Raw genomic sequence first — 13,576 nt, forward strand, 5'->3', positions numbered from 1 at the left:
CAGAGCTGCATAAACATTACATAAAGAAATGGTCAACATGATTATATTATATAACAAATAACATATCAGTATATGACAAATTATACTATATTTGTTGTCTTTCTGGTGCCCGATTCTGTTTTTTCTCTCTGTTTGAGGTGCGGCTCCATCCAGAGATGGGTGTGGTGTCTGTTTCTGAAACTCTCCTGTCCTGTGCGCTGGCAAAATTTCCTGTATATTCGTTTTGTAAACTGCTTTGTAAATTGTGTCAGTAGCATGACCCAAGTAGTGGGTCACCCCTTTGAGTCTGGTCTGCTTGAGGTTTCTTCCTCAAATCATCAGAGGGAGTTTTCCCTTACCACTGTCGCCTGTGTGTTTGCTCTAGTGGTTGGCAAAGTTAGACCTTACTTGTGTGAAGCGTCTTGCGGCAACTTTGTTGTGATTTGGCATTATATAAATAAAAATAAATTGAAACTAAAAATGATGCATTTAGATCTAGACTCATTACATATAAATTTAAATGTTTTCAAATATTTTAATTTTGAGAATTACACCCTATAGCTCCAAAAAAATAAAAAAAAAATAAAAACCCCAGAAAAAAACCCATGCCTCAAAATATTAGGCTCTTTTTGCAGTAATTACTACATCAGTGTGGTGTGGCATGAAGGTGATCAGCCTGAGGCATTATAGAAGCCCAGATTGCTTTGCTAGCGGCCTTCAGCTAGTTGTATTGTTGAGTCTGGTGCCTCCCCTCCTCTTCCTCTTGACAATACCCCTAAGAGAATCTATGGGGTATTGTCACAAAAAAGATGAGACACACCAGACTCTAATAGCTCATGAGGTATTGTCTATGCAGTCAATCAAGTACAGTAATACCATGGTCAGCAAAGTATTGGTAGCCATACAAGTAGTTTTGGAACAGTGTTTAGGTGCCAAGTCCTGCCAGAAATGGAAATTAACATCTCCATAAAACTGGTCAGCAGATGGAAGCAATGTACAATGACAAAAATGGCTCTTCTTCTTATATTGCGCAACAAATAATTTGACCAATAGAAGACAGGATGACGATGAGCTGTTGTGGCAACACCAAACAGAGAAACTAGAAGAAGGCATTAGTATCGCACTTCAAGTAATGAAGCACACCAAGTGACACTTAAAGGAGACATAGTTTAATCTCATCATATCCAACACTGCTCTGACTTTTTTCTTTGGCCAGCTTCCAACTTTATTACCAACAATAGCTTTACATTGCAGCTGGATGTCTCTGGCTCTACTGTATGTGCTAGCGAGGTGCTACAACTCACGACACAGTTGGGCTAGACTAATGCATCCTCCAAACATACATGTGACGGATTACAACTCAGTTTCTGCTGCAGTGGAACCTGTTTTTCCACGAGCGGAATTTAACAGCAGTTGTGCAAAAACTGTGTCCTGGGCAGTGATGCCGGTAACGCGTTACTTAGTAACGCGTTACTTAGTAACGCGTTACTCTAATCTGACCACTTCTTTTAGTAACGAGTAATCTAACGCGTTAATCTTTCCAAGTCAGTAATCAGATTAAAGTTACTTCTCCATGTCACTGTGCGTTACTATTATTCTTCATTGTGGGTCGATAGCAGCATTAAACTTGGTCCGTGGACAGGGGGTCGGGGTTCGACTGAACTGCCCACTTTAAGCGAGCTGTGAGCTTTTCATCCACGGTTTTTTGCAGCTGCTCGACTCGTCCTCACCTCTTAAAGGGCGGTGATCAGCACACCTGCACTGAGCTTTACGAAGACATTTTTATACTTTTTTCCTCCTTTATTTAGAATTCTGAGCTGAGCTGCTCCGTATCGTCTCGTTAAAAACAGCTGATCCTCCGCGACGCATCAACAACTAACACTATTTTCCACTCAAATGCACCTAAACTCTCTTTCTGAGGACCACATGATGTGAAAACGCAATAAAACTTTCTTACCTGTAAATCTGGTCCTGTTTTCTGCATAAATAAATGTTATCCATTCTTTGTGCTCAAACGCCAAAGCAGGGGCGAATCCAGATGGAATGGGGGCGTGGGGCAAGGATGTGCCCCCCACAACACCCCTAGATTAAAGGTCCAGTTTTGAAGCCGTTTTTTACTACAACTACTAATATTGCTTAAAATAATAATAATTTTGACAAGTAAAATGTTTAGAGAGAATTTAAATGTTAGAAAAATGTTAGAATTTAATAGTTACATTTATAAACAATGTAGGTTTGAAATTGCAAGTTTTACTGTTACAGTGCTGTCAACAGTTAAATATGAGGTCAAGAAAGAGGTCTTTATTTTACTTTTTATAAAACAAGTATTTATTTTCATTGAAGTCAAGAAAGGGTGACTATAAAGTGAGTTTTGGCAAAACAGGTATCATTGTCATGTTGACGTGGGTTGTTGTCGACAGCTGGGAAAGTAACTAAAAAAGTAACTAGTAATCTAACTTAGTTACTTTTACAATTGAGTAATCAGTAAAGTAACTAAGTTACTTTTTCAAGGAGTAATCAGTAATCAGTAATTGGATTACTTTTTCAAAGTAACTGTGGCAACACTGGTCCTGGGTACTAACGATTTTACAGACAGTGGAAAAATTAGTATAGTCACATTCTCAGAATATTGGTACTGAAGTAACTATTCACACAACAACCCTAGTAGCTGCTAATAAATCTGTATGGAGTGTATAGTACCTCTTCGCATCCACCTTCCTCTCCTGCCCTCTTGACTGATGACACTGTTACTGTTTTCTGTGCTTCGGGAATCAGAGAGATTGTCACTGCTCTCCTCAGATCCTTCCTCAGACAGCTCCTTCACCACATCAGAGATGTCCTTCTATAAAAAGAATACAGTACATGAAGCAGACTATCAAACAGAATAAACCTGAAAACACTAACTTACACAATCACCCAAAAAAACATTCACAATACTCAATCACTCACTCATCTTCAACCGCTTACTCCAATTAAAGGTCACGGGGAGGGGGGGCTGGGGCGTGAACGTCACAGGGCGTGAGGCAATGTACACCCTGGACCTGTCTGTTGCAGGGCCGGCCACACACACACACACACACACACACACACACACACACACACACACACACACACACACACACACACACACACACACACACACACACACACACACACACACACACATCTTCAACCGTTTAGTCTAATTAAGGGTCACGGAGGACTGGAGCCTATCCCAGCAGTCATAGAGCATGAGGCGGGGTACACCCTGGACAGGACGCCAGTCTGTCGCAGGGCCACATGTAGACAAACAAACTCATTCACACCCGCACACACACCTACGGACAATTTAAAGTTTCCAATCCACCTAACCTGCATGTCTCTGGATGTGGGAGGAAGCCGGAGCACCCAGAGGGAACCCACGCAAACAGGGAGAACATGCAAACTCCTCACAAAAAGGCCACAGGTGGGAATCAAACCCATGACCTTGCTGTGAGGCAACAGTGCTAACCACTAAGCCACTGTGCTGCCTATTCACAAAACATCAAGCTTAAATTCATTCATTCATTCATTAATTCATTCATTTTCTGCCACTTATCCAGATTTAGGTTGCAATTTCAGTAGCCCAAGCAGCTCAGCCCACATGTAAATATTTTCCTTTTGTTTGTCTATTTGATAGTATTCTAATATGATTTAAGTAGAAAATTAAAATGCAATTTTTTGCAATTTAATTTCCACAGAGGAGTACCATCGGACACAGGCACAAATGCCTGTGGATGCTATTGGATATACACACAACCAATCAGAGCAACAAAGCATGTGACGTAGGCAGAGTGACGACACCATCATCACCAACATTCTCCACCAAAAACTCTCCACCCTCTCTGTGCCAGCTCCCACCTGTCATTGGATCTCCACCTTCCTGACTTGACAGGACACAGCAGGTGAGGCTGGGGAGCATCACATCCAGCACACAGACAATCAGCACTGCTCTTCTCCCTCTACACAAATAACTGTGCCTCAAGGGACCCATCTGTTAAACTCCAGAAGTTTGAGGATGACCACTATCAGTGGTCTCATCCAGGATGGTGACGAGGCTGCATACAGACCAGAGGTGGAACAGTTGGTCCTCTGGTGTGGTCAAAACAACATGGAGCTGAACCTGCTCAAGACTGTAGAGATGATGGCCCCCCTCCATCACTCCCCCCCATCCTCAACAACACTGTGTCTACTGTGGACACTTTCCGGTTCCTGGGATCCACCATCTTCCAGGATCTGAAGTGGACCTCCCACATAGACATCATCAGGACAAAAGCAAAGCAGAGGATGTACTTCCTCAGACTGCTCAGGAAGATCAATCTGCCCCAGGAACTGCTCATCATCTTTTACACATCCATCATCTAGTCTTTTCTGTGCATGTCCATCTCTGTTTGGTTTCCCCCTGCCTCCAAACATGACAGACACAGACTTAAACAGACATAGTAGTTTCTAAAGGACTTCTATCACTATACGAGGTCTATTAGAAAAGTATCCGACATTATATTTTTTTTCAAAAACCATATGGATTTGAATCACGTGTGATTACATCAGACATGCTTGAACCCTCGTGGGCATTCGAGAGTTTTTTCACGCCTGTCGGTTACGTCATTCGCCTGTGGGCAGTCTTTGAGTGAGGAGTGGCCCACCCTCTCGTCGTTTTTTTCATTGTTTAGGAATGGCTCAGAGACTGCTGCTTTGTTTGATCAAATTTTTTTCAAAACTGTAAGGCACAACTGAGTGGACACCATTCGATAAATTCAGCTGGTTTTCGGTAAAGATTTTAACGGCTGATGAGAGATTTTGGTCTGGTAGTGTCGCCGTAAGGACGGCCCAGATGGCGATCTGCGCTTCGAGGCGGCAGCGTCTCGCCGTTTCAAGTTGAAAACTTCCACATTTCAGGCTCTGTTGACCCAGTAAGTCGTCAGAGAACAGAGAACTTTCAGAAGAAGTCGGCATGAGGAGTTTATTCGGACATTTCATTGTTAACGGACATTTTGTAATGAAAGAACATGCGGGCAGAGTCGCATGTCGGGCCGGACCCGACCGCGGGGGGTCGCGACAGGAAAAACACCTCCGTTGGAAACCTTAACGGGCAAGTTGGAACATGCCCAAGCTGTTAAACAATTTCTCAGTTACTCACTTGTTGAAAGCCATCAAAAGCCGCCTGAATTTTACAAATGGTTTTCAACACGGAGGTGTTTTTCCTGTCGCGGCGCACACAGATTTGCCGAGTCGTCACGGAAATGACTCTGCGAATTTGCGCGCACTTCTTTCCTTAAAAAATGTCCTTAAACAGTGGAATGTCCGCATAAAGTCCTCATGCCGGTCTCTTCTGAATCTTCTCTGTTCTCTCACGACGTCCTGGGTGAATTAAGCCTTAAATTAGGATGTTTTCAGCTCGAAACAGGCCGACGACGGCGCCTGGAAGCGGCTTCCCCTACAGAGAGTACAGATAAAAACGGAATCAAATTCCTTGTTTTCTTTGAAGATACTTGGCGAATAAATACTATTCTGATTCTAATTCAGTCTCCAGGCATGATTGATTTTTCAGGTTCAAAAGTACACATCTCTGAACAAGCTGAAGACAAGACACTTGGGAGTCATTTTGCAAGTTAAAAGATGCCAACATTAGCCAAAATATGAGGCTCACTGGTCCTCACCTGAATCAATCAAAACCCAAACTTTCAGAGCTGAATATGCAGTCAAATTCAGGGAGTTGCTTACAGAAATGTTGGTCACCCATTGACTGACTCCTATGTTTGTCTTGTTATGAAATAATATGGAATCTATCAAGTTAAAAGATGCCAACATTAGCCAAAATATGAGGCTCACTGGTCCTCACCTGAATCAATCAAAACCCAAACTTTCAGAGCTGAATATGCAGTCAAATTCAGGGAGTTGCTTACAGAAATGTTGGTCACCCATTGACTGACTCCTATGTTTGTCTTGTTATGAAATAATATGGAATCTATCTTTTTTTTTTTCTGAGCAGAAAGCCAAATGGTTACAGGTACCAGAAGAAAATACTTTTTAATGCAAGAACAATCATCATGTTTTGCTCTACAGGCACAGTAGTGAACATTTTACAACTAACAAACCTTCAATGTGTAAACCCCCATTCTTCCTGGAACTTTGTAGAAGATCCCTTCCTCACCACGAGAGTTTGTGTGCAGCATTGCATTCAGACATGCCAGGGGGGAGGTCCCACTGGATTGTGAGAGAGAAAAACAAATTACACATCTGTTCCCCAACAAATCATACGTCTGGGAGTGAGACAGAAGATAGGCAAAGGCTTGTCTGATATCTGGAGAGAAACTGCTACCATGCAATAGGAGAAATGTGTGAATTCAGTTCATATCAGTATTGTTGTGATACTATGTATCCTTGTTTGATAAATAATTTGTCACTTGGAATTCTTTCACTATTCAGTCATTACAATCAACTCCCAGAATGGGCTGTCATAAAAAAAACTTGTATATTTTTTTAAGCTGTTAAATAACAAGAACTGCACAGTAAGGGCACAATTATCATGCAAGAGATGCATTCATAAAAAGCAGTGAAACTAAACTGTATTACAATTCTTACATTTGTGTTATTCAATATTGTATTCCACATAATTTGTGGTATACAGAGAAAAATGGTAGTAACATATAATGAGACAAAGAAACATGCAAAATTTGTTTCTCGTTTAGTCAACAGCACAAGTTAAGGTTACAAATGTTACTGAATATCATTGGTAAATAATTACTGTAATTGAATTAAAACCTAAACTAAATAAGTTGGAAAAAAAATGACATACAGCTACAATAGTAGAGAAGCTTGAATCTTCGACTGGACTGGGTTGCTTGACGCGAGGACGTTTCGCTTCAAATCGCAGAAGCTTCCTCAGCTAAAATTCTTGCTCTGGCAGTCTGACTTCTGTCTTGACTCTAGTACAGAAGAATAAACAGAAGCCACAAAAGCTGGAGTTTTAAACCTAACCAGACCCCTCCTACCGAGAGGCAGACTGCTATAGGCTAGTGACCAGTGTTGCCACAGTTACTTTGAAAAAGCAATCCAATTACTGATTACTGATTACTCCTTGAAAAAGTAACTTAGTTACTTTACTGATTACTCAATTGTAAAAGTAACTAAGTTAGATTACTAGTTACTTTTTTAGTTACTTTCCACAGCTGCCGACAACAACTCACTTTATAGTCACCCTTTCTTGACTTCAATGAAAATAAATACTTGTTTTATAAAAAGTAAAATAAAGACCTCTTTCTTGACCTCATATTTAACTGTTGACAGCACTGTAACAGTAAAACTTGCAATTTCAAACCTACATTGTTTAGAAATGTAACTATTAAATTCTAACTCTCTAAACATTTTACTTGTCGAAATTATTATTATTTTAAGCAATATTAGTAGTTGTAGTAAAAAACGGCTTCAAAACTGGACCTTTAATCTAGGGGTGTTGTGGGGGAGGGGGGCACATCCCTGCCCCACGCCCCCATCCATCTGGATTCGCCCCTGCTTTGGCGTTTGAGCACAAAGAATGGATAACATTTATTTATGCAGAAAACATGACCAGATTTACAGGTAAGAAAGTTTTATTGCGTTTTCACATCATGTGGTCCTCAGAAAGAGAGTTTAGGTGCATTTGAGTGGAAAATAGTGTTAGTTGTTGACGCGTCGCGGAGTATCAGCTGTTTTTAACGAGACGATACGGAGCGGCTCAGCTCAGAATTCTAAATAAAGGAGGGGAAAAAGTATAAAAATGTCTTTGTAACGCTCAGTGCAGGTGTGCTGATCACCGCGCTTTAAGAGGTGAGGACGAGTCGAGCAGCTGCAAAAAACCGTGGATGAAAAGCTCACAGCTCACTGAAAGTGTGCAGTTCAGTCAAACCCCGACCTCCTGCCCACAGACCAAGTTTAATGCTGCTGTCGACCCACAATGAAAAATAATAGTAACGCACAGTGACATGGAGAAGTAACTTTAATCTGATTACTGATTTGGAAAGATTAACGCGTTAGATTACTCGTTACTAAAAAAAGTGGTCAGATTAGAGTAACGCATTAGTAAGTAACGCGTTACCGGCATCACTGCTAGTGACTAAACAATAGCTCTAATTAGCACCTATTGTGCTCTAGTTAGCACCCTCTTAATGACAGGGCAGCTGTCCCTCCTAATGATGGGATGGACGCCTCTCCTGCCAGCTCCCTTGACGACTCTCCTGATGATGTGAATGACTCATTACCATAAACAAAAGACTGAAACTGCTTTGACCTGAGTACCCCATTGTACACAGGGGACAAAGCGTGTCTCAGACCCCCTCCCCGGTTAAGGCTGGGTTTCAACTGTTTCACATAGAATGTCTCCTTGACCCCTCTCTCAAACCATTTCTTCTCTCTGGCTAAGATTTTAACTTTCTTGTCCTCAAACGTGTGGTTAGTGGCTTTAAGGTGGAGATGAACTGCAGACTGAGGTCCACTGGCGCCCTCTCTGCGGTGCTGGTATAGCCTTTTGTGTAAAGGTTGCTTAGTCGCACCTATGTAGTGTTCATTACAGTTTTCCTGACATCTGACAGAATACACTACATTGCTCTGTTTGTAACTAGGGATCCTGTCCTTAGGGTGAACTAATTTCTGTCTCAAGGTGTTAACCGGTTTAAAGTAAACTGGGATTTTGTGCTGTCTGAAGATCCTCTGTAGTTTTTCCCCTACTCCTGCTAAATAAGGGAGAGACACTCCTCTTCTTCTTGTCTCTGTCTCCTGTCTATCTGGTCTCTTTGTTCTCTGGGACTTCTGCACTTTGTCCAGGGACCATCGTGGGTACCCACATACTGTGAGGGCTTTCTGGACAAGTTGTGTTCTTTAGCCCTTCCCTCTGCAGTTGTGGGCACCTGTAGGGCTCTGTGTTGAAGAGTCCTGATCACCCCAAACTTGTGTTCAAGGGGGTGGTTTGAGTCAAAGAACAGATACTGGTCACGCACACTGACCAATATCTGTTCTTTTGAGAGCTATTGTTTAGTCACTAGCCTATAGCAGTCTGCCTCTCGGTAGGAGGGGTCTGGTTAGGTTTAAAACTCCAGCTTTTGTGGCTTCTGTTTATTCTTCTCTACTAGAGTCAAGACAGAAGTCAGACTACCAGAGCAAGAATTTTAGCTGAGGAAGCTTCTGCGATTTGAAGCGAAACGTCCTCGCGTCAAGCAACCCAGTCCAGTCGAAGATTCAAGCTTCTCTACTATGGAAACCACCTGGACAATTGAGAGCCTACACGAAATACAGCTACAATGCATAAAGTCAAAATATCATGTTTAAATGTTATATACTACATCAAACTGGAATATTTAATACAGTTTTTTTATGCAACAGATAATCCAGCATCTGTGCAGAAAGTGCAAGGTAGCTACCGGGGTAACCCTGTATCTTTATGCAACCGAACCATCTACATCAAAGGTGGGCAACTAGTTCCAGAAAGGGCCAAGAGGGTGCAGGTTTTCTTTGCAGCAACTGACTCCACCAGGTGATTTCACTGATTAATATCACTTTGAGCAGATGGAATCAGTTAATCAGTGAAATCACCTGGTGGAGTCAGTGGTGCAAAGAAAACCTGCACCCTCTTGGCCCTTTCTGGAACAAGTTGCCCACCCCTGATCTACATGTTACTGTTAATAACATGCAAAGGGTGAACCAAACAAAATGGATTTGCAGTAAGTTTGTTAACATAAGGGCACTGCATTTTCTTACCTTCTGGATGAGAACAGTAACAATGAAACAAAAGGAAACAAAACATTAGAAACTGAGTAAAAAAAACTGAAACACTGCAAACAAGAAAAAAGTACATGACATGAGTCATCAGATGTGGAGGTAGAAAGCTGGTGTTCTCGCTCATGATAAAATGCCCAGAATGTGATGACCATTTTGAAAGCTACCATACTATTCATAAGGTGCACCCCCCAAACCCCCCCAAAAACAAAAATCATTTACCTTATTTCTTTTAGTCTTTCTCTTTGGATCACCTGCAAGATCTCTTTATGGCTCATAGGTGTGTTTGGGTATTTCTCCAAAACCTGAAATACACATGGCAAACACATCATCAAAAATGGCAGTAATGAGGTATTCAGTATGTAAATTTTACATACTAAAGCTGAATGTTCCCACAAAGCTTCAATTCTCAAATGTCTGCTTAGGACAGGGTATGAGGTTCTAGAGTCTAGAAAATCAAAACGATGAACATTTACCTTAATATTGTGCAATGGACAACATATTGGATGCTATTTGATACAGTTTTGACAACATAAAATGTCACATAGAAAGGTGGATTTTGCAGGAAGACCTCAGCCTGTGGTGTATGCCAAAACAAAATTTAAATTCCAAAAATAAGCAAGCTGGACAAATAAATGTGTAAGTAACAACATACTGGATGTTACTGAATACAAGCATGTTGCCCGTGGGGATCCATGGGCTTTAGATTGGGTAGTATTTATAAAATAGGTAGCTGACATTTTTCAAGGGTGGTAATAAATTATGCAAAGTTTCTATGAGTTGGAATGGCATGTGAGTCCAGAATGTTAATAGAACCTTAGACCTTAAAAATTAGAACCTCAGAGCTCAACCCTTTTATTTCCTGTTAAGTAATTTTTCATGTTAACTTACTGTCTTAATGTATTTATAAATTGTTGAGGTTCTTGCTATCATATACACAGTATTATTATTATTATTATTAATAGCATCATTATTATTTTATCATTACTTCTATTTTGTCATTAGATTTTTAAATGGACCACAATGGAAATAAGTGTTTTCACTTTCTCTGTCTTTCAGCCGCTGGTGTGCGCAAATAGTTGTAGCAACAGGTGTACGAGGCGTTAGAGGCAGGTACGATTGTACACGTTTTGCAGACAATTCCTGCTTTGTGTGCGCTTCGACTTTGCACTATGTGTGAAGGGGCCCTAAGATGGAAGCTGCTATTGTAATGCAGTCCAAATAATATTGCATCAAACTACAAAAATATTCTTTATAGTTTCAGGACATGTCAGAGAGCATGCAGCGTTGCTGTATCCACCACAGTACAGTCCTGGATGGCAACCTCTTGAAAGTAAGAATTCATCTGTCACAGCCACATGAAATGTGAGTGCCCCCTTGGTCTTCAATAAATGGCCTCCTCAATACAGACACCTGCCTGTTGGATCATACACAGAGAAACATGCCTCTTTGGCTGCTCCCTTGTTGGATCCGCATGTTGATTTGGCACAAGTTTTACACCAGATGCCCATCCCCACGCAACTCCACATTACATGGGGTGGGGCTTGAACTGAAACCAAGCGCACTAACCACTTGGCCACCACCCCTACCTCAGAGAAACATACCACATGATCAAATTGCTGTAGGTGTTATTAAAGGCTTGTTTGGGAGCTAACTGGCTGTGCGGATCTCTTTTTCGTTTTTTGTGCTATTCTTTTGCTTGATCCTGCACGCTAATACGGACTTGGATGTGCGTGTCTTTTCATTTTTTTTTTTTTTTTTCAAATTGCTGTAGATGACATTTGCTCATGATGTGATACTCCTCATTAAAATACATACAACTTGTTTTCCATGTGCACAAACTTGTCCACAGGTTTGCAAGACAACACTTTAGTTTATATATCTTGCCAAGAATTAAGATATATCCACGCTTTAAGCCTAATATACACTGTGCAATTTTTGGCGATCCCAGATGAAAAATTAGCATAGCAAAAGAAATGTGGCATTGTGTCACTTGTCCAACCAAAGATTGTCTGGTATTTTTTCCCAGGCTATGTTAGAAATTCTATGACCTATGCCTAGAAATGTACCATGGACTGACAACGTAGTTTTTGTCCATAGTGGGGGCTTTCCTTGCAGAAATGTGCAGGCAAGCTGCTGAGCAGAAAAGCATCATTCCAGACTTTTCATTAACAACAAAAAAACAAAACAAAAACAAAAAAACCACAAGCACAGAATTTGTTTCTTTGAAAACAATAAACTAATAAAAGAAAGTCACCCTCACCAAAAAGACTAAGACTAATCTGCCATCATAAACAAGCGTTGACTCGACTGCGATAGATTTCGTATGACGTAAGCAAAACCTTATATTGTCTTGGTCGTCAAAGTGACGTGACGCTTCATTCTGTGTGTTTCACACAATTCTGTTATACCGTATGGTCTGCACACTTTAAATTTGGAGTCTCACCAATAAATCCATGTTGCATAGTGTGGCTTGCAGTGAACTTATAAGATGGCTGAAAATCTCACAACGCAGAGAGACAGCTTTACAAACAAGAAGACGTACATGGTTGCTTGTCCTTTGGGTTTGAAAAAGAATAGCTTTATACAATTCATCATCTGTGAGTTCATCGATGGCTCTGCAGCCCAACTGTAGAGGCACAGAGTCTGGAATAGCTAGGGGACTGGAAATTGATCCCTTTGATCACAAGATATTTGTACATACAAGCCAACAGATACTTTAATAAATTGCTTTGGGAAAATTGTATCTGCATTTAACCCTTTTTAATCACACGGATTTAGACACAATCACTTGGAACAGTAGGCAGCCACTGAGCAGTGCCCAGGGTCCAACTCCAGATATTCACACATATAGCATGTCACAGGCTGTGTAACTACTATGTCACGTTCCATCCACTTTTAAGGTTTTAATAAAAGTATGAAAATATTTGTAACTTCTGCTAGTTTCTCCTCATCTAAATTTTGCCTTTAATTTCTTGGATTCTGTCAAAATGTTTGCTTAAAATACAATAGTGTTCAGAATTATAGTAGTGCTATGTGACTAAAGAGATTAATCCAGGTTTTGAGTCTTTTTCTTAAAGTTACATGGGAAACAAAGTACCAGTAGATTCAGTGGATTCTCACAAATCCAACAAGACCAAGCATTCATGATATGCACACTGTTAAGGCTGTGAAATTGGGCTATTAGTAAAAAAAAAGTAGAAAAGGGGGTGTGCACAATAATAGTAGTGTGGCATACAGTCAGTGAGTTTGTCAGTTTTGTGGAACAAACAAGTGTGAATCAGGTGTCCCCTATTTAAGGATGAAGCCAGCACCTGTTGAACATGCTTTTCTCTTTGAAAGCCTGAGGAAAATGGGACGTTCAAGACATTTTTCAGAAGAACAGCGTAGTTTGATTAAAAAGTTGATTGGAGAGGGGAAAACCTATACGCAGGTGCAAAAAATTATAGACTGTTCATCTACAATGATCTCCAATGCTTTAAAATGGACAAAAAAAAACAGAGACGCGTGGAAGAAAACAGAAAACAACCATCAAAATGGATAGAAGAATAACCAGAATGGCAAAGGCTCACCCACTGATCAGCTCCAGGATGATCAAAGACAGTCTGGAGTTACCTGTAAGTGTTGCGACAGTTAGAAGACGCCTGTGTGAAGCTAATTTATTTGCAAGAATCCCCTGCAAAGTCCCTGTGTTAAATAAAAGAGATGTGCAGAAGAGGTTACAATTTGCCAAAGAACACATCAACTGGCCTAAAGAGAAATGGAGGAATATTTTGTGAACTGATGAGAGTAAAATTGTTCTTTTTGGGTCCAAGGGCCACAGACAGTT

The 13,576-nt window shown here is 40.8% G+C and overlaps 1 protein-coding gene across 2 annotated transcripts in view; it reads right to left on the reverse strand.

Annotated features, from left to right (window-relative positions):
• asxl2 (ASXL transcriptional regulator 2) overlaps positions 1-13,576 on the reverse strand; it is a 31,156-nt gene that overhangs the window by 13,833 nt on the left and 3,747 nt on the right. Inside the window, exons 2-5 of one of the 2 annotated variants that reach the window (XM_034159900.1) lie at positions 9,970-10,052; positions 9,730-9,732; positions 6,096-6,204; positions 2,680-2,821 (exon numbers count right to left, since the gene is read on the reverse strand). In XM_034159900.1, coding sequence (XP_034015791.1) covers positions 2,680-2,821; positions 6,096-6,204; positions 9,730-9,732; positions 9,970-10,052 — 337 coding nt within the window. The remainder of the gene's footprint in view (positions 1-2,679; positions 2,822-6,095; positions 6,205-9,729; positions 9,733-9,969; positions 10,053-13,576) is intronic. The other variant, XM_034159901.1, reaches the window with a different exon arrangement.

This window comes from Thalassophryne amazonica, chromosome 19 (genome assembly GCF_902500255.1).
Source record: "Thalassophryne amazonica chromosome 19, fThaAma1.1, whole genome shotgun sequence".
In the NCBI taxonomy this organism is placed as follows: domain Eukaryota; kingdom Metazoa; phylum Chordata; class Actinopteri; order Batrachoidiformes; family Batrachoididae; genus Thalassophryne; species Thalassophryne amazonica.